The sequence below is a fragment of the Neoarius graeffei genome, chromosome 13 (genome assembly GCF_027579695.1).
Source record: "Neoarius graeffei isolate fNeoGra1 chromosome 13, fNeoGra1.pri, whole genome shotgun sequence".
Lineage (NCBI taxonomy): Eukaryota > Metazoa > Chordata > Actinopteri > Siluriformes > Ariidae > Neoarius > Neoarius graeffei.
In genome coordinates this window covers 38,688,774-38,715,000 of record NC_083581.1, presented here as the reverse complement: position 1 = coordinate 38,715,000, position 26,227 = coordinate 38,688,774, and the positions used below count along the sequence as shown (strand labels likewise).

The 26,227-nt window shown below is 42.7% G+C and overlaps 1 protein-coding gene across 8 annotated transcripts in view; it reads right to left on the bottom strand.

Annotated features, from left to right (window-relative positions):
* The window catches only part of utrn (utrophin), a 451,611-nt gene that overhangs the window by 256,006 nt on the left and 169,378 nt on the right, over positions 1-26,227 (bottom strand). For all 8 annotated transcript variants that reach the window (XM_060937691.1, XM_060937690.1, XM_060937694.1 and 5 more), the window contains 11 exons: positions 24,659-24,831; positions 20,100-20,244; positions 18,222-18,397; positions 15,757-15,892; positions 12,929-13,078; positions 10,256-10,399; positions 9,707-9,808; positions 1,862-1,979; positions 1,595-1,773; positions 1,311-1,428; positions 355-560 (listed from right to left, as the gene is read on the bottom strand). In XM_060937691.1, coding sequence (XP_060793674.1) covers positions 355-560; positions 1,311-1,428; positions 1,595-1,773; positions 1,862-1,979; positions 9,707-9,808; positions 10,256-10,399; positions 12,929-13,078; positions 15,757-15,892; positions 18,222-18,397; positions 20,100-20,244; positions 24,659-24,831 — 1,647 coding nt within the window. The remainder of the gene's footprint in view (positions 1-354; positions 561-1,310; positions 1,429-1,594; positions 1,774-1,861; positions 1,980-9,706; positions 9,809-10,255; positions 10,400-12,928; positions 13,079-15,756; positions 15,893-18,221; positions 18,398-20,099; positions 20,245-24,658; positions 24,832-26,227) is intronic.

Below are 26,227 nucleotides of genomic sequence, written 5' to 3'. Positions count from 1 at the left end.
AGTGCAATATCTGTGAAGCTATAGTAAAACACTGTAATCCTTTTATAGCAATTAAACTACTATCTGATAAACACAGAGCAAGAGAGCGGGGTAAGCTTTAAAAACATGGACCTGGAGCTCCTCCTACAGGATAATCACAGAACTAAAAAATTAAAATGTCTCAAATGTTTGCATGATGCCAAACTTGAGCGTTCCATTAAACATCCAGCAACACTTGAACGAAATGTCAGGACCGGAATGTGATAAAACGTGGTTCCAAACCCCATCTGAACTAGACTGCGCTAAGAACTGTGGGTGTGGCCTAATATTCAAATGAGTTGTGTTTCTTGTCCCTTTGTACCCTGATGATCTCACCTTGTTGTCACCGATCTGTTTGGTGAGCGGCTCCCGGCTCATCTGAAGCAGGTTATGCAAATGCACCTCGTTTTGACCAATCAGAGTCTTCACACGAGCCCACTGGTCCTGCCATTGGTCACTGTGCGTGGTCATGTGATCTAGCTGCAGGAGCCGCGCCTCCACACCGTGCTGCGTGTTGTCCCATTGGCTGCGCACTTTCTCCACTGGCCACCAAACACAAACCAGAAATCCCTCATTTCACATAATTAACAATTTTCTTTTTTGTTTCTGCGTGCTAATTAAGATAACCCACTTCTTATACACCTTGTCTTCTAAAAATGTTTTGGAAAAGCTTAGACCCAGACGTTAAGGGTTCTTAAAAAAATAAAAGCTTTAAACATTTGTTTGTTTAATCGAAATAATATAAGACAATATGGTCAATTAGGGCAGGTAGAAATTTCAAGGAAAAGCAGAATAAGAAGGAGGAGGAGGAGGATAAGGAAAAATAAAAAGTGAGAATAAGCAATAATAAGAAAAAGAAAGTTGGAAGAAAGAATCAAGCATAAAAAGAAGCAATCAGAAAAAAACAGAATAAGAAGGGAGAAGACAAAAATGATGGAGAAAAGAAATGAAGCAAAAATAAGAAGAAATAGCAGGAAGACATGAAAGAGAAGAAATGAAAAACGATAAATAAGAAGTAGAAGACAAAAAGAAGAAACCAGAACATCAAGAAAAAAGAAGACAAAGAAAAGTAAGAAAAAGGAGCAGAAGTAGATGAAAAAAGTAGGGGGAAAAAATCAAGAAACCAAGAAGAAAAAGCAAAAAGAAGAAAAAAAAAGAAGCAACAGCATGAAGTAAGAAGCGACAGAAGGATGAAGGAGAACCGAGAAGAAGCAACATGAAGAAACGTGTCAAGATGCAAAAAGAAGAAGAAAAATATGGAGAAAAGAAGAAGCTAGAAGCTGGACACGTACGTTTCTCAGTGATGGAGGTTCGCACATCCAGGTCAGATGTTTTGTTCTTGATGTTCTGAGCCTGAGTGAAAATCTCCTCCAGCTGAGGATGCCTCTGCTCCAGATCCCCTTTAGTCACCTAAACACACACACACACACACACACACACACACACACACACACACACACACACACACACTGATACACACCTAATCTCTGTCCTCAACAAAAGAATCATAGAAGAAGCTACCAAATATGTACAAATATACACACACACACACACACACACACACACACACACACACCTCCAGGCGGCTGATAGTGGTGCGGATCTCGTCAGTGTCACCCACGGTAACGATGCTGGATTTGAGCATCTGCTGAATGAGCTGCAGCCAGTCGGCCAGCTCTGTGGCCCGGTCACTCACACACGCTGCGCTGAGAGGAGCCTCTCCCAGCAGCACTGACCTCTGAACCTCGACACACACTGACACACACACACACACACACACACACATTATACATAAGAGAGAGACTTTAATGTTTAGACAAAGTGTCAGTGGTTAGTCACTAACCTGGAGACAGCGGTTGCTGGGTGATTTGGTGTGTCCACGGTGAGTGAGGCACTTGTGTCCTCTCTTTCAATCTGAGCTCAAGAACTTTCCAATCTGCTGCCAACTGCTCCATTTTACTCTGTGAAAACACACACACACACACACACACACACACACACACACACACACACACACACACACACACACACACACATTCATGATATTCTTGTATGGTTAACATCCTCTCTCTCTGAACCAGCTCATTTTGTATCTATTAATAAATAGATAATTAAGGTGTTCCTCAAGGTTCTGTTCTTGAAACCATTTTTCCATCATATACACTTTCCCACTTGGTCACTCTTCAATTCTTGGTTCTGATTGGTCAGCAGGTGTCGATTCACTTTCTATAACAGCTGTGCAACAATCAGAGGCCAAGCTGTAACTTTCTACGTTCTCTGACAAGTCTGAGTTAACGCTTTTTACTCTCGCTATTATGCTTTTTTTTTCTTCTAATAAAAAGAAAGTCTGACAAGAAAGCAACCATTTATAGCAGCTATAACAGGATATAAGTGGTAGCAAGAACTGACTTGTTTCATGGCTATTCCACAATTTAAATGAACATCAAATGTAACTATCTTCTTCATGTTCCTTCCTCTGGTCAAGGGTGGGATGTGATGAAATGCCATTCTTTCCGGTTTTGTGCTTTTCGTACTGCCTCTGTGTAAGTCATGCCAGTCCATTCCCTGACGTTCGTAACCCGTGACATTCTGGGCCGGCCTTGACCTCACCTGCTGTTGATCTGGCCTTCCAGTAGAGTATGATGGAGGCTGTCATGTCTAATTATATGACCAAAGTATTTGAGTTTTCTTTCTTTAATTACTTTCAAGAACCATTCGCTTAGCGCCTACCGTCTTCAGCACATCCTCATTTGTTACTTTTTCATCTCATCTCATTATCTGTAGCCGCTTTATCCTGTTCTACAGGGTCGCAGGCAAGCTGGAGCCTATCCCAGCGGACTACGGGTGAAAGGCGGGGTACACCCTGGACAAGTCGCCAGGTCATCACAGGGCTGACACATAGACACAGACAACCATTCACACTCACATTCACACCTACGGTCAATTTAGAGTCACCAGTTAACCTAACCTGCATGTCTTTGGACTGTGGGGGAAACCGGAGCACCCGGAGGAAACCCACGCGGACACGGGGAGAACATGCAAACTCCGCACAGAAAGGCCCTCACCGACCACGGGGCTCGGACCCGGACCTTCTTGCTGTGAGGCGACAGCGCTAACCACTACACCACCGTGCCGCCCTTGTTACTTTTTCAGTCCAAGAAATCTGATTCATACGTCTGTAAACCCACATCTCAAAGGCCTGAAGTCTTTTTTTGCATTTGGTTATTTACTATCCATGTTTTGGCTCCATATAAAAATGTAGACCAAACATAACACTTAAATAATCTCTTTCTGGTTTCTAAGTTACTTTTTTTTTCACTGATTAATGAAGAGCATGTCATGATTTTTATCTGTTTAAGTGTAACTATAAACAGATAAAAATCATGACATGCTCTTCATTAATCGGTTAAAAATTGTAACTGCTGCCAGTATGAAGTGGTATCGCACTTTCCATGCTGTTGGTGGAAAATAATTAACTTTGTGATGGTAACAATAACACCACCCTGTTGTTGATCATCACGCTACAGCAGCATGCACCCATTATATTTTAACCCCGAGGTGAATGCAATTTAACATGATGGCAAAATCCTAGCATATAAGCTTGACGGTTTGAAAGCATATCACTGTAATCCAGCTTCACTGATATATTTGGCAAAAATAAAAACTAAAAATAAACTACAAGCTAGTTCCAGGATCTGCACAGTCATTCCATCCATTCTTATACTGACTTTGTGGTGCCTTATACAACCCCAAATCAAAAAAAGTTGGGATGGTATGGAAAATACAACTATAAAATGAAAGCAGTGCTTTCTAAATTTACTTTGACTTGTATTTCATTGCAGACCCAAGATATTTCATGTTCTATCTGGTCAACTTCATTTCACTTGTTAATGTACATTAACTCCTGCGTTTCAGACCTGCAGCGCATTCCAAAAAAGTTAGGACGGGGGCAATTTAAGGTGAGTAATGAGGTAAAACAATTAAATAATGATCTGATTTGAAACCGGTGATGTCAACAGGTGATTGTAACCATGATTTGATACAAAGTCAGTATCCAGGAAAGGTCTAGTCTTTGAGGAGCAAGGATGGGCCGAGGATCTCCAGTTTTTCAACAAATGAGTGAGAAAACTTTTAAACATTTCAAAAATTACGTTCCTCAAAGAAATATAGGACGGAATTTGGAGATTTCACCCTCTTATGGGGCATATCGTTAAACAATTCAAGGTATCTGGAGGAATTTTGTTGTGTAAAGGGCAAGGGCTCAAGCCTAAGCTGAACACCCTTGATCTCCTAGCATGTTTCAACAAGACAATGCAAAACCACATTACAAAGGCATGGCTGCAACAGGAGAGGGTGTCTGTCCCCTCTGTCCCCAATAGAGAATGTGTGGCAAATTTTGAAAAGAAACAAAATGACAACAACGACCCCGTACTATTGCACACCTTAAGTCCTGTTGACAAGAAGAATGGGACAAAATAACACCTGAAACACTTCATCACTCGGTGTCTTCAGTCCCTAAACATCTTTTAAGTGTTGAGACAATGAATGGCAACGTTATAAAGCGGTAAACGATTTACCGTCCCAACCTTTTTTGAAATGCGTTGCAAGATGAAAACTTGTGTTTTCAGCGCTTTTGGACTGAAGGAACTCGAATAGTTCTTAGAACTGTCGGAGGAAGTTCCCCCTTTTTTGGGTGTCCACAATGCAGGAACTGAAGACGACTGTAGTTCTTGGTACGCCTTAAAACGTTAGTCATGTTAACAAAAGCTCTTAACATCAGCATTTATAAATGGGGCAAAAACATCTCATCTCATCTCATCTCATTATCTCTAGCCGCTTGATCCTTCTACAGGGTCGCAGGCAAGCTGGAGCCTATCCCAGCTGACTACGGGCGAAAGGCGGGGTACACCCTGGACAAGTCGCCAGGTCATCACAGGGCTGACACATAGACACAGACAACCATTCACACTCACATTCACACCTACGGTCAATTTAGAGTCACCGGTTAACCTAACCTGCATGTCTTTGGACTGTGGGGGAAACCGGAGCACCCGGAGGAAACCCACGCGGACACGGGGAGAACATGCAAACTCCACACAGAAAGGCCCTCGCCGGCCCCGGGGCTCGAACCCAGGACCTTCTTGCTGTGAGGCGACAGCGCTAACCACTACACCACCGTGCCGCCCCGGGGCAAAAACATATACTCATTAAACCCTGGACAGAGACGTCCAAGCTTTATTGAGCGTATATGCAATAGAGGAAATACAGCACGATTTTGCTGCTTCTAGGCAAAATATTAAAAAATTTGCAAGGAATTCTTGTTAAAGTCATGTTACCAAGCTGGCTTGCATCACGTCGGCGTTCCGACTAGTGGTGCTCAGAGGGTGTGGGACCAAGAGTAGGATGGTTGTCCTAGTCTGGTCACTGGGTTTGTATCATTTTTAGTCTGGCCTCTACTCTCAGACCCTTAGGTTTGGGTGACCCTACTGGGAGATTACTCTCCTGTTGGCATAGCTCTAAGGATTATTGAGATACGCAAGCCCCCCAACCTGCGACAAGGTAATGATCCTGACGAAAACAGGGACTCGAGCAAACAGGCTTAGATCAAGACATGCCAAAACAGCTGCCAGTTTGCATCGTTGGAGCTACATAGAGTCCCCTATATGCCCCAATGTCAGGAATCCCCACAAGACACTGACCACCGAGTGCTGCAGTAACAGAAGTGCCAGGGGGCTACGCCACTATACATGAAGCAGGCGACACCTTTAACAACTGGCTTAGAGATGATCATCTGGAGGTGCAACGGCATACAAAACTACTACTACTGGCAGTGTCATCTCATCTCATTATCTGTAGCCGCTTTATCCTGTTCTACAGGGTCGCAGGCAAGCCGGAGCCTATCCCAGCTGACTACGGGCAAAAGGCGGGGTACACCCTGGACAAGTCGCCAGGTCATCACAGGGCTGACACATAGACACAGACAACCATTCACACTCACATTCACACCTACGCTCAATTTAGAGTCACCAGTTAACCTAACCTGCATGTCTTTGGACTGTGGGGGAAACCGGAGCACCCGGAGGAAACCCACGCGGACACGGGGAGAACATGCAAACTCCGCACAGAAAGGCCCTCGCCGGCCACGGGGCTCAAACCCGGACCTTCTTGCTGTGAGGCGACAGCGCTAACCACTACACCACCGTGCCACCCCTACTGGCAGTGTGAATGAAAAAAAAAAAACCCTTGAAGGTATGTAGTTCTCAGGAGAGCTCCCCAGTGAGTAGTTCCTCTCAAGGAGTCCCCAGAACAGCGCCAAGTGACTTATCTAAAGTCAATACTGTTATAAACTAATATAAAAGTAGAGAAGACGGAAGAGTTTACAGTGTTCACATTGTGAGCAGCCAATTTCACTCCTGAAAACCATGAAGGAACTGGTAGGTGAGGAGAACACTGTAAGTTGAAGATTTGAAATTTCAAGCTGAGGGGACATTTTCAGTGCGTTTTATCAGCTGTAGGCCAGGAAGTACAAGCTGTAACTTCGCCTCCAACACAGCATTAATGAGTTACAGGAACACATAACTCCTTCACCTTAAAGTTAAAACATTGACTTTCTTTGCTGGATAAGAGTTATATATTTACACTTGCTTTTGTTTTTTTACATTTTTATTTGGCTGATCATTTTATCCAAAGTCTTGCAATATGCACACACACACACCCCTTATGTACTTCCATCCCACGACTTCTTACTATCTATGTTTTTTTATGGATATACAGTTGTGTTCAAAATAATAGCAGTGTGTTTAAAAACGTGAGTAAAGCTCAAAATCCTTATAATAGTTTTTATTTCCATGCACTGGGAACACTGCACATTATATTCTACATCAAAACATGAAGAAAAATGTATGAATATTTTAATTACTTTACAGAAAATGAAGAAAAATGAACATTGGGCTGTTCAAAAAAATAGCAGTGTCTGCATTTTTCATTACAAACTCAAATATTTACTGTATAAACTGAAAAAATCTTAAGGATTTAGTATTCCTGTGAATCACTAAACTAATATTTAGTTGTATAACCACGGTTTCTGAGAACTTCTGGCACCTGTGAACAGGTATTCCAGCCCAGGATGATTTGACAACATTCCACAATTCCTCTGCATTTCTTGGTTTTGCCTCAGAAACAGCATTTTTGATGTCACCCCACAAGTTTTCTATCGGATTAAGGTCCGGGGATTGGGCTGGCCACTCCATAACTTTCATTTTGTTGGTCTTGAACCCTGATGCTGCTCGCTTAATGGTGTGTTTGGGGTCATTGTCTTGTTGAAAACACCCATTTCAAGGGCATTTCCTCTTCAGCATAAGGCAACATGACCTCTTCAAGTATTTTGATATATGCAAACCAGGGCTTTGAACCGGTTCAAGGAACGAAAACGAAAACCGGGAACTTTTTCTATTTCACATGGAACAGAAACGAAACCAGAAACTTTATTATTTTTTATGTTCCGGAACAGAAACGCTTATTAAAAATAATGGTAACCGGTTAATACCGGTTTTTATTTCGTTCCTCAAAGTTTCCGTAGCCTACAAATAAAAAAGCCATTCTTCTCCTGCACAAGTTTCTATGACCCGCTGGGGTTCACTTCCTGTGTGACGTTCGCTGACTGAATGGAGAGAGCGGGAAGGTGGACTACTGTCACGTCTCCATTACTGAGTGTCTGAGCAAAGAAGAGCCTGAACGATGCAACCTCCCTATTGGCTGTTTGTAAAAATGTATCAGTTGTTGCCCTTCCCACGGGAATCATCGCGGGCTCGAGAGACGAGACCTGACGAGTTAGTTCGTTGGTAGCAGAACAAAATGTCTGGACACAAATCGGGTTTTCAGAAAAGGAAAGAAAATAAACGGAGGGTTGAAAATACAAAAAAGGAGGCAGAAAATGCAAAACGAGTTTTAAGGTAGGACAAATGGTTACTTTTCTGAGGCAGCCCGCTGTGGCTGCCTGCAGGCTTATTTATTATAGCCCATTTAGTTAAAATAGTTGATATAAAATGTTTATAGTTATAGTTATGTGATGGTTGTCCTGATTTAGACTGGTTTTTTTTGGGGGGGGGGTTGCGCGATGTTGCACCCGGGTCCAGATTAGGGCAGAACCGGCCCTGGCTACATTTCAGGTGTAGTTTGTTTTATGTATGTATGTACTTGCATAGATGTGTACTTGGTCTTCCAATATGGTGCCTAACAAAATCTCGCGGCGCGGTGACGTCATGCGGTAGCCCTCTATAGGGCCTGACTAGCCTTTGGTAACACACTAAATGAATTATCTTTCATTTTTGGCACTTTTTCTGTTTGTGTAGATGGGAAGACATACTGAGAATCCAAATCGCCAACATTTGAAATAATAATTGTTTTGAATTATTTCTTGTCTTATTTAATGAAGGTTGTAATAGAATTAGCCTACATTTGGCTTAAGCTGGATGAGACAGAGACATAACTTTATAGCCATTTGTTAAACAGCTGACAGGGAACGTAATTAACCGTTCCGGGAACGAAATTTTTTTGTTCTAACCGGTTCGGGAACGTCTATTTAATGGTGGAGCCCAAAACCGGAAACGTTAAAATTCTGTTTCTGTTCGGAACGAACCAATAGGAAAAAAATTCTGGTTCAAAGCCCTGATGCAAACTGATCCATGATCCCTGGTATGCGATAAATGGGCCCAGCACCATAGTAAGAGAAACATTCCCATATCATGATGCTTGCACCACCATGCTTCACTGTCTTCAGAGTGTACTGTGGCTTGAATTCAGTGTTTGGGGGTCGTCTGAAAAACTGTCTGCGGCCCTTGGACCCAAAAAGAACAATTTTACTTTCATCAGTCCACAAAATGTTTTTCCATTTCTCTTTAGGCCAGTCGATGTGTTCTTTGGCAAATTGTATCCTCTTCAGCACGTCTTTTTTTTTTAACAGTGGAACTTTGCGGGAGCTTCTTGCCGATAGATTAGGTTCACACAGGCATCTTCTAATTGTCACAGTACTCACAGGTAACTTCAGACCGTCTTTGATCACCCTGGAGCTGATCATTGGCTGAGTCTTTGCCATTCTGGCTATTCTTCGATCCATTCGAATGGTAGTCTTCTGTTTTCTTCCACGTCTCTCTGGCTTTGCTGTCCATTTTAAAGCACTGGAGATCATTTTAGCCGAGCAGCCCATCATTTTCTGCACTTCTTTACAGTATACGTTTTACCTCTCCAATCAACGTTTTAATCAAAGCACGCTGTTCTTCTGAACAATGGCTGGAACGACCCACGTTTCTCCAGTTTTCAGAGAGAAATGGATGTACAACATGTGCTGCCTTCATCCTTAAATTAGGGCCACCTGACTGACATCTGTTTTTTCACAGAATGAATGACCTCACTAATTAAACTCCACACTGCTATTATTTTGAACACGTCCCTTTCACTTAATTATTCGATTACACAGACTCAGGAGCATGCATATCATGAATGTTGGGTCTGTTGGTTTTCTATGACTCTACTACACCTACTGGTAAATTATTTGCCATGTAGTAATATAATTTCCACCAAAAACAGTGACTGATCTGGTTAGTCGTGTTGGACTGCTATTATTTTGAACACAAGTGTATGTACCGTACACTAAGGTTGAAAAAACACAGCATGCAAGTTTAAGTCAGACCTTTTCCTGAGGGAGCAGCAGCTGTTTCCTGTGGAGTTCAGTGGAACGCATGAGCAGCTCGTCCAGCTCTTTTCTCCGCTCCTTCACAGCCGACTCCAGCGCCTGTATGACGAGACGAACGTCTGTACCATTCACCAATGCTAGAAATAGTCCTTATTAAAAAGTATGATTATAGTTTGGCTGGAGATTCAAAATGTACACAATTCCCCCTTACACCAAATATACCTAAGCAGACAAAAACTACAATTTACAAACCAGACGCTTGCTTCTGTAATGAGGATTAGGACTCTTAATAAGGGTTTCACGAGGGTTCTTCATTTTAAAAGCTCAGTTCGAGCTTTGAAAACTGAGTTTTACCTGGACTGTCTTTAGAAAGCTCAAAGCTTGAAGTGTATTGTCAATAAAAACATCAATAAGACTTCACGACGTCACCGAATACCAATGTTATGAGGCGGCCATCTTGGATGCCCAGACGTCAGCCACCATTTCATGTCCTCTGTATTGCTTCTAACTAACAGAGATGCAGCTCTGAAGGGTATCGTAGCTCACCTGAGCTTCAGTGAGTGACAGCTCGGTGCGTCCGCTCAGGGGCTGTTGATTAAGATGGACCCAGTCGCTCAAGTGGTTCATCTTTTCCTGGAACTGCAGCCTGGACTCCACCTCTCTGACCTTCTCTAATAACTCCTGTGTCACCTACAGACAGGGTGAAAGATGAGAAACGACATGTGCCTTAACTCGATGTTTTAAAATCAACACACAGGATCTTTCTGTGTCATCAGTAAGGAATAAAAACACTCGGTGTTGTGCTGTTATAGGAAATGAATCAGTGCTGGGATGGTGTAACGAAGTGGAATTACTGTTACCACCCTAAGGGTGATTATTTCCCTTGAGTATAAATACAGAGATGATTATAGGAAATCGCACGCCCTGATTGGTCGAGAATTTCGGACTATTTCTCGATAATCGCCTCGAGCGACTCGGCAAAACGGCTGCCGATCGCTTTGTCACTGTAAGTGAGGACGAATTACAGAGTATGAAAGAAAATGCTGTTCCGAAAAGCACAAAAGATGTTACAAAGCCTGATCTAAAACTATTCAAAGGTAAGGTGGGATCGTGATTTATTTTATCGATTTCAAAACAAAGTATTTTATGTGACTCGGTGTAGATAAGTGACAAGACTGCGTGTGCTGTTATTACATTTGTATGCTTCTTCTGATATCTGAAAGAAATTATTATTTTTTTTTAATAATCACCTGCATATTGATACAAAAACAATTACAATGGCGCTTGAAAGTTTGTGAACCCTTTAGAATTTTCTGTATTTCTGCATATATATGACCTAAAACATCATCAGATTTTCACACAAGTCCTAAAAGTAGATAAAGAGAACCCAGTTAAACAAATGAGACAAAAACATTATACTTGCTCATTTATTTATTGAGGAAAATGATCCAATATTACATATCTGTGAGTGGCAAAAGTATGTGAACCTCTAGGATTAGCAGTTAATTTGAAGGTGAAATTAGAGTCAGGTGTTTTCAATCAATGGGATGACAATCAGGTGTGAGTGGGCACCCTGTTTTATTTAAAGAACAGGGATCTATCAAAGTCTGATCTTCACAACACATGTTTGTGGAAGTGTATCATGGCACGAACAAAGGAGATTTCTGAGGACCTCAGAAAAAGCGTTGTTGATGCTCATCAGGCTGGGAAAGGTTACAAAACCATCTCTAAAGAGCTTGGACTCCACCAATCCACAGTCAGACAGATTGTGTACAAATGGAGGAAATTCAAGACCATTGTTACCCTCCCCAGGAGTGGTCGACCAACAAAGATCACTCCATGAGCAAGGCGTGTAATAGTCGGCGAGGTCACAAAGGACCCCAGGGTAACTTCTAAGCAACTGAAGGCCTCTCTCACATTGGCTAATGTTAATGTTCATGAGTCCACCATCAGGAGAACACTGAACAACAATGGTGTGCATGGCAGGGTTGCAGGGAGAAAGCCACTGCTCTCCAAAAAGAGCATTGCTGCTCATCTGCAGTTTGCTAAAGATCATGTGGACAAGCCAGAAGGCTATTGGAAAAATGTTTTGTGGGCAGATGAGACCAAAATAGAACTTTTTGGTTTAAATGAGAAGCGTTATGTTTGGAGAAAGGAAAACACTGCATTCCAGCATAAGAACCTTATCCCATCTGTGAAACATGGTGGTGGTAGTATCATGGTTTGGGCCTGTTTTGCTGCATCTGGGCCAGGACGGCTTGCCATCATTGATGGAACAATGAATTCTGAATTATACCAGCGAATTCTAAAGGAAAATGTCAGGACATCTGTCCATGAACTGAATCTCAAGAGAAGGTGGGTCATGCAGCAAGACAACGACCCTAAGCACACAAGTCGTTCTACTAAAGAATGGTTAAAGAAGAATAAAGTTAATGTTTTGGAATGGCCAAGTCAAAGTCCTGACCTTAATCCAATGGAAATGTTGTGGAAGGACCTGAAGCGAGCAGTTCATGTGAGGAAACCCACCAACATCCCAGAGTTGAAGCTGTTCTGTACGGAGGAATGGGCTAAAATTCCTCCAAGCCGGTGTGCAGGACTGATCAACAGCTACCAGAAATGTTTAGCTGCAGTTATTGCTGCACAAGGGGGTCACACCAGATACTGAAAGCAAAGGTTCACATACTTTTGCCACTCACAGATATGTAATATTGGATCATTTTCCTCAATAAATAAATGACCAAGTATAATATTTTTGTCTCATTTGTTTAACTGGGTTCTCTTGATCTACTTTTAGGACTTGTGTGAAAATCCGATGATGTTTTAGGTCATATTTATGCAGAAATATAGAAAATTCTAAAGGGTTCACAAACTTTCAAGCACCATTGTATCCGCCTCAGGCTCAGTGAAAATCAGTGAATGATAACCTCGACTTTATGTCTGTTATTATTCACCGATATTCACTTCACCTTCGGCGAATAACTGTTAAATAACAGCACATCCCCAAGTGGTTAATTCCTCTTATACCACAGCAAGAATTGATGAATGAATCAATCTCTTCTGCCCAAACAGAATCTGTCAGCGCTGCGATATAATCCAATATCTGATATTAAAGCCAATACCTGAGGAAAATAGAAATTCTCTCATTGCTCCTGAATGTCTAATGTGTAGTTACATAAGGAGCATGTTTAATAAGCGAGTATGTATGTGAGAGAGAGTTACTTTGCTCCAGGTCATGTTGATCTGCCGGAGTTTGGAGGCGTGCGCTTCTCTCTCATGAGCCTTCAGGCTGGAGCTGGCGAGGATCTGAGCTCCGTTTCTGTTCAGCCAAATCAAACTCTCATTCTGCACATCCATCTCCTCTGCCAGAGCCTGAGAGAGAGAGAGAGAGAGAGATGATATAAAGAGAGGAAGTTCTGGATGATCCAAATCATGAGTAGAAAGGGGGTTTGAGGGGACCAAGTCCATTAACCGGATGTAATGGCGCCCCAGGCAGTGGATGACACAGCCCTTATTCCAGCAGTGACAAGTGATAAATTCAATTTCATGCAAATTAACCCTAACACAGCGAAAGGGACACATCTGAGTGATCAGCTGAGGCAAATTCCTCGACTCAAACCCGATGCCGCAGACATCTCCCAGTTCTCAATTTGTAATTTCTCAAACTTTAATACGAACTTCAAAAACCTACCCCAGGGGTCGTCTACTGATGGACCACAGCCCCAATGTGCTCAGAATCCTATATTTCTAAAAGTACCGGTGATAAATATAGTTCAGCAACTCGAGTTTTCTAAACATTAACCAGCAGCAGATCCTCCGTTGTGGTTTATCCAATCCCATGTCTGTTTCTGTAATTAATTTCACTGAAGAAAGCTCAGACAGGACACTAATTAAAGAGAGCTAGAGACGTCTTAGACGATGGCATCAGATATGTATCATTACTACTGCTCAGGAGTTAATACAGATCTATAAACCGATATCCCCCTCCCAGATACGGGTATATATTTGTTTTGATTAGTTTACTATCAATTTATGTTGTCTTTTTTTATGCCATTTCTCAGTTTTCTATAACGTTGTGAATTTTTAACATTATATAGGTGGAAGTTTTAAATAAGCCCATTAACTGTATATTAATTGCTATTTCTATTTATTTTGCCATTTTAAACTCTGCAAAACAAATAGTCAGGTTTTGTTTTTTGGTTTTGTTTTTTTTACTTTTTTTTGGTGTGGTTAGTTCATAGCCCCATTTCAGTGGGGAATTTTTTGGAGCTACTTTTGCCTGTTAATATTATTATTATTATTATTATTATTATTGGGCGGCACGGTGGTGTAGTGGTTAGCACTGTCGCCTCACAGCAAGAAGGTCCGGGTTCGAGCCCCGTGGCTGGTGAGGGCCTTTCTGTGTGGAGTTTGCATGTTCTCCCCGTGTCCGCGTGGGTTTCCTCCGGGTGCTCCGGTTTCCCCCACAGTCCAAAGACATGCAGGTTAGGTTAACTGGTTAGCCTGGCAAGCCAGACTAAATGTGAATATTTAGTCTGGCCTCGATCCGTAGACATTTCCGAAGCGGGTAGGAGGAACAAACCGCTGTCTTTCAAACTGTCTCTGTGCGTATAGGCCAACACTCTGACCAATCAGCGCAACAGTGACTGTGACGTAGTCAGAGAGACAGAAAGCAGTGGGGGAAACCTTGAAATAATTTTTCAAAATGCGTATTAATTAATAAACAGGTTCTAGATATTAAGAAGTTTGGAGATAATGACCACAAGTTTGGAGTCTGTACCACATACACATTTTTTCCAAGTGTTTTTCAAGGGTTTGCTGAAACTGTTTTTGAGAGTTTTTATTTAGTGGTGTTTGGTGAAATAATTTCCATTAAATTTAAAATAACGGGAAAATAAGAAACAATCAAAAAGTAATGTTTCAAAGCTGTTTATTAATTCTTCGTACTGCACAAACTAGCCCCATCCTTTTGGCTACGAGCGGAGCCAGCTGGTAGATCAGACTTTTGCCATAGCCGGTCGGCAAAACAGCGAAAACGTCCTTCTTGAAAAGGAATGAGTGGAGAGCCTCTTCCTGCTCATGTTTCAACGAAAACTCCAAGTCTAATTCTTCTAAAACTGATTCCAAAGCGGAGTCAAACGCGCGCTGTTCACTAGCCCGAAGCCATCTTTCCTGTTGCGCTTTCTCCAGCGTCGCGCAGCTTTGTCGTCACTCCTGCAAAAGCCCGCCCAAAGAATCCAAACAAAAACCTTGCATTGTGATTGGCGGGCACGATTTGATGCCCGGGTGTTTTTGTTTATATGGTGCGAGGCTAGACCCATTTGCTAGGCAAAAAATATTTTTGGCCGCTAGGCGGTTGGGTCTAGTTTACTAGGCTATTAACTGGTGACTCTAAATTGACCGTAGGTGTGAATGTGAGTGTGAATGGTTGTCTGCGTCTATGTGTCAGCCCTGTGATGACCTGGCGACTTGTCCAGGGTGTACCCCGCCTTTCGCCCGTAGTCAGCTGGGATAGGCTCCAGCTTGCCTGCGACCCCGTAGAACAGGATAAGCCGCTTTATCCTGTTCTACGGGGTTGCAGGCAAGCTGGAGCCTATCCCAGCTGACTACAGGCGAAAGGCGGGGTACACCCTGGACAAGTCGCCAGGTCATCACAGGGCTGACACATAGACGCAGACAACCATTCACACTCACATTCACACCTACGGTCAATTTAGAGTCACCAGTTAACCTAACCTGCATGTCTTTGGACTGTGGGGGAAACCGGAGCACCCGGAGGAAACCCACGCGGACACGGGGAGAACATGCAAACTCCGCACAGAAAGGCCCTCGCCGGCCACGGGGCTCGAACCCAGACCTTCTTGCTGTGAGGCGACAGCGCTAACCACTACACCACCGTGCCGCCCTGAGATGAGATTATTATTATTATTATTATTATTATTAATCAGCTATGTAAGAATGCTATATAGTTGCACCTTCACAAATTTTAACTTAATATTAGTTGCAATACCAGAGCATCAGCAGCGCCATGATGCTTTCTGTCGTCTCACCTTCAGCTCTCGCAGGTTTTGGTCAGCAGCACTCGCAGGTAGCGTCAACACAGTGGCCTCGGTCTGCTCTAACCAGCGAGCCAAATCAGCACTGCGCTGTAGCACTTCCAATACAGAGGGATCACCAACCATTAGCCTAAAAAAACACACACACACACACACACACACACACCAATTCCCTTATTAATATACCTTTGGCTCTATTCCTATCATTCCCAAGTGATGATCAGCTCCTAATATTTCTTACTTGAGAAGATTTTGACATTTTGCATACGTGGCAGTGGCAGCACCAAAAAAATTACTGTATGTTGGGGGGACGAGTTACGATGGGAGTCCTTTGACTATTTACAAGGAAGAAAAGGAGAGAGTAGTGTGAATAAACAGCCAGCTGCGTGCCTTTGTTTTCCCTTATTAAATCCTGCTGCGTTCCTTCATCCCGGTGCCCCGACGGCATCTCTTTGTACTGTAGGTTGGTAGCACCCATACACACCAAAACTGATGCAAATTAGCCTGGCCCTGACGTCACCGATTGCCTCCGCTTTCTGGGATTTTCCTTATTTGGCTTACGCAGAACTGCAAAGCCCATCACTTTTAGTAGACAAGCTGATTTATGAATATTCTGTGGACTAATTAACCCGTTGCTGTGGCAACGGTCTAGACATGTCTGGTCTCCCTGGGTACTCGCGCCAAAGTGGGGACCCTGTGACAGCAAGGCTATGACAGTGTCGCTACATTTGTATCTGACTGATAACTCGTGTCCTGTCCGAATGGCTAGATAGCGTTCACGAGGCGTACAAGCAGTTTTGGGTGCCCAAAAACTTGTTGCAGCTCTAGATCTACACGAATTCGCTTGCTGTCCTGACCAAACCTGTGGTAAGAGGGTGCTATCCTCTCAATGATACTAAGTAGACATAATTACATTATAGTATCATTGGTTCTGTTTCATATCGAAAAAAATGTGACCCCTCACCAAATCCAGGGACGCATGTCGGCCGAAACGAATCCGAGATAATCGCAAAAGAAGCATTTTTTTTCAAAATTTGTGATTTTCGTTTTTTTCCATCATGTGCAAGTTGAGATCTTGAAGAATGCAATCAGTATTTCAGATAATAGATTGTTTTGTTGGAAAAGCATACATTTTTTGTTGCAAATTGTCTCGTTTTTGTCAGGACTGTAGCCTGCTGGGGGGTGTGGGTAAATTACCATATGGGCCATTCACGTGACGATTTAAGTCTTTTGTTGTTGTTTTTTCGCGAATCAGCTGTATGATACGAGCTGAGCTCATGGCTACTTAAGCTGCATACAGGCGTGTGATTTCACTATGGAATGAGCAAGCTAAACAGAGCGCAGAGGAGCTGAAACACCGCGAAGCAAACAGACGCACGGTATTTACATCGGAGATAACCATTTCTAGCAAAAAAACCGCAACCAAAAGGAAGTGTTCTAGGACTATATTCCATCGGAGGCATTGATGTGTGCAAGGCGCCGTTTCTCTTTCTGATGGGGTAAGTTTATTAATCCAAGGCTGTGTGGTTATTTTTTGCATATAACGGAGAGTGTTGTGGTTTGGTTACATGAAACTAGCGTTGTGTTAGTTGTGTCATCATCGTGCTCTCTTTCTTTCTAACGGTGTGAGTAATTTTTCAACCACAAAACGTTAAAGTATACTTTAGGACTTATTTTTGTACTTCATAATTGTTTTGGGCATACTTTGCATGGAAGGAAAATTGACATGGTGATCTTTGTTTACATGAAAGTAGCATCGTAGGGGGTAGGGCTTTCCTTAATGTCATGCAAATGAGCACCATTATGTGCCCGCCCTGCACCCAGAGTAGCTGAGATGGAAAACTTTGAGGGCGATTTTCTCCCTTTCCTGTTTTAAGAGGTATGCACTTTCAAAAGGCCACACATTCTTCAAATATTGTCAGATCTCCACATGGAAGGCATCATTGGAAAGCTTAGAAACTGTACTTTCTGAATCGGTCAATAACTCAAAATGCCCCCGGGCCGACATTTGTCCCTGGATAACGTTATCTGACACAAATACATGGACAAAATGTACTCTAATAGAGACATTAAACTTAGCTTTGCTCCACCAAAATTTGCCTCTCAAAATGTGGGAAATGGAGTTTTAGAGAGTTAAAAATTCCAAAATTTCCCGGGGGTCATGCACCCAGACCCCACTAGAGTTGGCATGCCTTTGGCGCACGACACCCCCCCCAATCCAAAACTTCCTGCTGCCGCCTCTGCGTGGCCATGTACATCTCTAACAGGAAGTGAGAGGGAAAAAAAAAACCCGTAGCATATGTATATGCAACATGACTGAATACTAAATGATTAACACCACATCAACTAAGTCCCGCACCGTCATTTTTATCGGTTCGCAAACCAAGTCTTGAACAAACATGGGGTCCATAAAACCCTACTGTATTTAGAACAGGTACTCATGGTGTTCTGGCTGTTACCTGCGGCGGCGCTCAGTGACTCGTGTGCGTATGATTGTGCAACGCTGTATGAGGTTGTCCAGCTTGTCCTGGAGCAGAGGACCATCCGGAGACGACAGCTGTGTGATGATGTGCTCTCCTGATCGGACGAGATCGGCCAGCACGGCCTCGTGACTCGCCAGGCCTTCCTCCAGCTCCTGAACGCAATAAACTCGCATGAAAACACACACATATACATACACAGGTCTCTGATAAAGTTTTTTTTTTTAAGTTTGCGGCTCCCCAGTGGATTAACATAAACTGGAGGAACTGAAATGAATTTTTTGTGAGTTTGTCAGAGATTTTTCAACCCCCTCATTTCCATCAGCTCAAGGCAAACAAGTGCAACAGTGTGTTGTTTTACTTCATTTTATTACACGCTCATATTCATTCTAAGTGTGTCTTTTTGTGGTTGCGTTACATTAGCATCATGCTGAAAACAAACAGAGCATCAGCTCTGTCCTGAAATGAGCTCTCTCAGGTGTCAGGTCCTGGGTGATTGGATCATAAGCAGTCGGTGTTAAGTACGGGTGTAAACCGGGTCAAACGTGCCTCGAAGACACACTGTGAGCTGATTACTCAAACCACATCACATTTAGAGTGTGGAAATGAACGAGTCTCAAAGCGTCCTGGATAGCAACAAAGGACCATTTAATCTAATGCACCACTGCTCTAGTTGTAGAATACGCAATTATTGTGAGGCTGTTTGGAAATGGTGCAGAAACGAAAGCAGCTGCTTCATTTGTCATCTCATCTCTGGGTCATTTACAAATCTCATCCGTAGACCACACGATTAAATTGTTTACAACGGTCCGTACAGGTACATGAGGTAAGATCTGAGAAATTTCTTTCTGGATATAAAACACAGTGTAAAGCTGGTATAATAAATAAAGACTAAGACTGAAGTGACAGCCTTTCTTTAGCAGAAACGATGTACAGTATGAAATGTGATCCAATCCAAAAGGTCACTCAAGACCCGCTCATAATGCCAGGTATGAACAGCTATTTACTTGTCTTGACTGTCCAGTTGTGACCTGATCACCCAGGACGCATGTTAGTGTGAACAGGGCCTCTGTCTATCTGACGCTACTTTGTTGGAGGAGGTTATGTTTTCACCTCCATTTGTTTGTTTGTTCCCAACACAACTCAAAAAGTAGTGAACAAATTTTGATGAAATGCACCCATGGAACAACTGATTGAATTTTGATGCAAATCCAGATATGCATGTGGATCCAGGATGGGTTTTTTTTTGTCTGTTCCTAACGCAACTCAAAAAGTAGTGAACAGATTTGGATGAAATTTGGTGGACAGCTTTAGTATTATCCTCGGTTCAAGTGATTTGATTTTGATGTTGATAATACGTAGCTTGACCATGAGCTGGCCTAATGGTTAGCATGTCTGCCTCTTGACTGGGAGATCGTGAGTTCTACTCACGGTCGGGTCATACCAAAAACCATCATAAAAATTGTACCTACTACCATCTGGGAAGGCACACTGCAATACAGATGTGAGTGGGGAGTCAAACTCTTGCGGTTACCAGAGAACTAGCCCCCCACTGTAACCCTAGCTATATAATAGGCGAGAGGCCGAGGGCTATGGAAACGGAGGTCGGTGCCACACCCATGCGCCTCAAGGAGTTGGGTAGTACTAGGACAGGAGACTGCCTGGGAAGACCAGATCCTGGCGCAAGAGGGACTTTGACTTGACTTTGAATACGCAGCTTGGCAGTTCAGCTCTGTGAGCTCACTTTAGCATTTCATTTCATAATAGAACCCTGCTTTTTTTTGGGGGGGGGGGGGGGGGGGGGGGAATGTACTCCATTTTCAGGATCCAGTTTTGACCTCTGATCCTTTTACTGACCTCTTGTTGAACGCGGGCACGTTCCGGGTCTCCGTCAGGTCTGGTCTCATCAGCTAGAGCCCGTTCTGTGTCGCACAGCCACTGAGACAGGTCATTCATGTTGCAGTGAAACTGCCTCCATTCCTCAACAGCGCAGTCAAAAGTTCTACACACACACACACACACTTATTATTATACCAGATCCAGTTCGCCCACATGTTCATGGGTCGGCAAACTCCACGATTCACATTTCCATTAAAAGCAAAACATGGTTGAGATGTCAGATAAGCCATGATTATTACTCTTATTATTATTATGCATTTAATAGATGGAATATTTTCAGAGACGGAGAAAGATCGCTGTACCATTACAGTCAAGTGCATGTTATTATCCATGATATTTGGTGACATGCTTCATTTAAAATTTCAGATCTGACAAAAAGGCCATGGTGAACGATGAATATTAATGAAACAGAAGCACTTTTAAGCTCATGTTTTGAAGAATAAAGATAGTAGGTGGTAAAAGAAAAAAAGAGTCGTCATGTGACTAGCACAAGAACTGGAAACTTTTTCCATTTGTATTCTGCATGTACCTTTCCATTTTCCCAAAGGGTAAACGCCTTTTAATAGAAACAGTTCAGCAAAGTATTAAATTGTCCTTGGAACTACAACATGAGCCACGTACTGTAAACATCTCTACGGTATCTCACACCAGTGATGTCACACAGACATGCTTTAGGACCCCATGTGACATTCTGTAATATGCAAACATGAACAAAACTACACCGTGTGGCTGCACGCTGTAACTTATCTGGGCGGCGATTTTAGACAATCGAAATCATTCCATGTCTGAAATCGCTCCCTTCTCACTGCATAGTGGACTATAGACCCTTTTCAGTCACGTGACCTTCGTAAACGCGACCGCCATTTTGGACATGTAGTGGACTTCGGCTCGAATCGGTTTGAATGCGAGGAAGGCGACAAACATAAAAGAAAAAGGAGCGAGATGCAGAAAACTGTATTTACTAGTTTACTGTAATTATGATCTGGCAGCTATTTACACCGGATCCAGTGTAAATAGCTGCCGGAGCCAACGTCCGAGCTTGCCGGAGCGCGCTCCGGCCGGCCGCGAGCTAGCGCGCTCCGGAACCTCGGATGTTGGCTCCGGCAGCTATTTACACTGGATCCGGTGTAAATAGCTGCCAGATCATAATTACAGTAAACTAGAATGGAATGTTAACAGCAATGTAATGCCTTTTCTGGCTAATTTTATTCGTCTTACCTCCAACAAAGTGGTCACTACACAAGCGCTGGTATGCCGCTATCCATCTTCTCCGTCGGTCAGCATCTACCGGGATCCGATAAAATGATAACCCTTGCCTTGTTTGTTGATGGTTACTACATCCAGGTGCACAACAATATAGTGGCATGATGGAAGTCTTGCTGAAAATAAACACTTTCTTTGCTGCCGTTCCTCAATGTTGGCTGTGGTAAACTACTGGTAGTACATGTCCAAAATGGCGGCCGCGTTTGTCGTGACGTCACGTGAAAAGGGTCCATATAATGAGTTTGCCATTTTGTAGTGCTGTCCGAATGTATAGTGAAAATTATTACACCCTATATAGTGCACTCAAAGTATCCCACAATGCATCACGAAAAGTAGTGTACAACTGATGGTCACTAACCAAAGCAATATATCCCATCATGCATTGCAGTCGCGCTGAAAGAAATCAAAATCAAAAGCCTCAAATTTGATTTAATAAAAGGCAGCAGCAAAGAAGAAAGTATTCAGTCTTGATTTAAAAGAACTGAAAGAGGCAGCAGACACAAAGTACTTTGTATTGATTTATGTGGGAAATACGCTCAGTATAATATGGATTTATCACAAAAATACATGCATTTATTTTTTTCGTGGTCCGGTTTCCATCAAATCGTGCGCTCTGATTGGCTCGCGAGCGGTCCGGAATCCTACGATCTGGACCCCGGTTACGGACCTTTGGCGACTCGCTTGTTCACAACAACAACAACATAGTAGCAATTTTTTGTCAACATTTATTTTCGCATTTCTCAGTATAATAGCATTAATTTTACAGCATGGATAGCGATAGCGACAGTGTTCGCAGCGAAAGCGAGTTTTACTACCCTGATGAAGACGAAATAAAAGAAAACATTTCAGGAGAAAGCTAAAAACCTGTAACTGTTGCTAACGCCGAGCAAATCCAGCAGTTTATTGAGGAGCAAAGGGCAGAAAATACAACAAAAAAGACGACTTACGACCTCAATGTCTTTGGGAAGTTCTGTCTAAACCTAAATGGAAAATTCCGAGCTGACGTAGCTTGTCAAACAGGTTTTTGACGAGCTTGTAGCAGGTTTGTTCTAAATATGGTTTTCCTTTCGGGCGCTCTCATTTTCTGTTAGAATTTGGTAAAGAAAAAAATATATATGTATATTAATTTACCAGCTTAAGGTCGGTCCGTATCGTGAAATACCGTGACCTTGGCCTTGAAAATACTGACCTCGGCCCAGAGGCCTCGGTCAGTATTTTCAAGACCTCGGTCACGGTATTTCACGATACGGACCTCCCAGCTGGTAAATAACATACATGCATTCATTATTTTGAAAACTCACCAGCCGACCTGATCTGGCAGGTTTTAATTGTGTGACAGTAATGACGTAAATAACGGCGCGACAGAGTAGTATCCGAAAGCGTTTTTTCATTCTATCAATGAGCTCACTACACAGTCCTCTATACAGTAATTCCCTATATAGCGCGTAGGGAGTGGTGAACGAGTGAGCGATTTCAGACACAGAGATTATCCTCATTAGGCTCCGCCTCCCAAAGTTTCAAATTAACTTGTAAATACAGACTGTGAGGTTTAATATAATCCTTGATACCACAGTGCTGCTGAACTGGTCAGTTGGTGAGAAGGTATTGACTCATTTCCTAAAACAGCAGTTCAAGTCAAAGGTGTATACTACCATTCAAAAGTTTGGGGTCACTTTGAAATGTCCTTATTTTTGAAAGAAAAGCACTGTTCTTTTCAATGAAGATCACTTTAAACTAATCAGAAATCCACTCTATACATTGCTAATGTGGTAAATGACTATTCTAGCTGCAAATGTGTGGTTTTTGGTGCAATATCTCCATAGGTGTATAGAGGCCCATTTCCAGCAACTCTCACTCCAGTGTTCTAATGGTACAATGTGTTTGCTCATTGCCTCAGAAGGCTAATGGATGATTAGAAAACCCTTGTACAATCATGTTAGCACAGCTGAAAACAGTTTAGCTCTTTAGAGAAGCTATAAAACTGACCTTCCTTTGAGCAGATTGAGTTTCTGGAGCATCACATTTGTGGGGTCGATTAAATGCTCAAAATGGCCAGAAAAAGGTCTTGACTATATTTTCTATTCATTTTACAACTTATGGTGGTAAATAAAAGTGTGACTTTTCATGGAAAACACAAAATTGTCTGGGTGACCCCAAACTTTTGAATGGTAGTGTAGATTATTAAATGTGCTTTTTTTCTATAGTAACAGCTCACACAGAGACCTGTATGGTAGTCGCACCACATGATCTAAATTTAATAATAAACAAATAAAAAAAGACGTGATGTTTAATATGTATGAAAGGAGTCTCCAGTGTCAGTGCGCTGTAACAGCCGGTACGTTTTCCACTGCAGGAAAGTTTTCAGGACCAGAGCTTACGCTTTCCGGTTCCTCCCCATATGGAAAAGATGTAGATAAATCTTATAAAATTTGTATGTAGTTTGTCTGAAACTTGTATGTAAAGCATACAACAGTGAAACCAGATATAAGATCCTTAGTAAATTTGAACAAAATGAAACTTGTATGATTTGCGTATTTATCAGAACAATATATGAGAGTAATGCAAAAGTGGCCACTTTCAGGAGTAAATCCTATTCCTTATATGATGCACAATACATGAAACATAAACTGAAGGTGATGGAAAGTTATATTTTTTTTAATGAGTTTCTTCTATTTTATGACAAGCTGCTTTTTTGGCTTATTAGCAAAGAAAGAGAAGCTGGAGAAGGAAGGACTATGAAAAATGTTGTAACTGAAGTGATAACTTGTGGATCTTCCACAAGATTTAATATAACTATAACTAGATAAAAAGAACACATAGTTCATTAATATATAAGAAAAATTGGGGTGTTTTTAAAAAAAAAAAAATTGCTGTTGTATAAGAGGAATAAAACACATCCAGATGTGCAGTTATTAAAAATAAAATCACAGCTTTGCAATGAGCCGCATGTCGTGAATTATTTTCCCGTAACTGCAGGCCCCACGTGTTATTCCTTATTTATTTAAAATAAATCAGATCATGCAAATTAGCAGTGTTGTCTGAAACAAGCATTTTAGCCTCATTATTTTCCATTTGATGGAAAGAGACACTTTATGAGCTTGGGATTTCTAATAGGAAGGTTGTGAGTTCGAATCACAGTACCGCCCAGCTGCCACTGTTTGGTTCTTGGACAAGATCCTTAACCTTCACCTGCAAGTCATGTTGGATACAAGTGTCTGCCAGATGAGGAAATGAAAATGGAAATGTCGCCTCACCCTTTGCGCTGGCTGTACATGCGATTCACTCGGTCCCACTCCGCGTTCAGCTGCGTCAGCGCGTCACCAATCTGCACCACTTCCTGCCTGGAGGCGTCCTGGATCACATCAGGCTGATGCTCATTTAATGCAGTTACCTGCTCACCAACACGCTCCAAACTCTCCTTTATGTTCTACACAGAGACAGAAAGAAGGACAGAGAAGACGGTCTCATTTTATTTTAGTTTCTCTTTTGTTTTTCTTTTTTGAATAGTTTGATGTTTGAGTGTTTTCTCCGCCAGTTGTGGTGTAGCGCCGGACCCAGTTTTGGGCCTTGGTTCGCCGTGGGTGATGCCTGTGCTCCTAGCTATGGACTGCAGTGAGCTCGTTGCTCATTTTAACATCGTGGTTGTCCAGCGCTCTGTGCAGCGGTGCTTTAGTGCTTGGCGATGTTCCGAGCGATGTTGCTCGGTGGCGTCGCGGCGGCTGTGCAGGCGGTTTGGGACATACCAGTGCTCAGCGTGGCGGTGTGTCTGTACTCACTTTGTGGATGCATGGCGTGGTGTTCCAAGTGATGTTGCCCAGCGGCGGTTGCTACACCATTGGAATGACATCCTGACCTTTATTTGGTGGATTCCCCCCCAATAATTGTAAAGCGACCTTGGGTTTTGAGAAGGCACTATACAAGTTGAACAAATTATTATTATTATTATTATTATTATTATTCCAGAATCTCAGGATTTCATTTATCCTGACGCTGTGATTTTTCTTAACGTTATTCATTTCAATGAAGTGTACGGTAAATTTTAAAAGTTGCAGTATATATTTTTTTTCTTGTTAAAAATCAAAAGTAGCAAGGGTCAAAGGAGAACCTAATACTCAAAACAGCAGTTCATTCTCATCTCATTATCTCTAGCCGCTTTATCCTGTTCTACAGGGTCGCAGGCGAGCTGGAGCCTATCCCAGCTGACTACGGGCGAAAGGCGGGGTACACCCTGGACAAGTCGCCAGGTCATCACAGGGCTGACACATAGACACAGACAACCATTCACACCTACGGTCAATTTAGAGTCACCAGTTAACCTAACCTGCATGTCTTTGGACTGTGGGGGAAACCGGAGCACCTGGAGGAAACCCACGCGGACACGGGGGAGAACAGAGAACATGCAAACTCCGCACAGAAAGGCCCTCGCCGGCCATGGGGCTCGAACCCGGACCTTCTTGCTGTGAGGCGACAACGCTAACCACTACACCACCGTGCCGCCCTCGAAACAGCAGCTCTCAAACTAAGGCTACGTTCACACTGCAGGCTGAAGTGACTCAAATCCGATCTTTTCGCCCATATGTGACCTGTATCCGATCTTTTATTGACAATATGAACGACACAGATCCGATTTTTTCAAAACCGACCCAGGCCGTTTGGATATGTGGTCCTAATTCCGATCCCTATCCGCTCTTTTCATATGCGACTTCAGTCTGAACCGCCAGGTCGCATTCATCCGACTTACACGTCATCAACAAGCCACAAACGTCACTATTCTGCGCTGAAGTAGGCGGCGGGTCTCTCAAAAAAAGTTACAACAACATGGC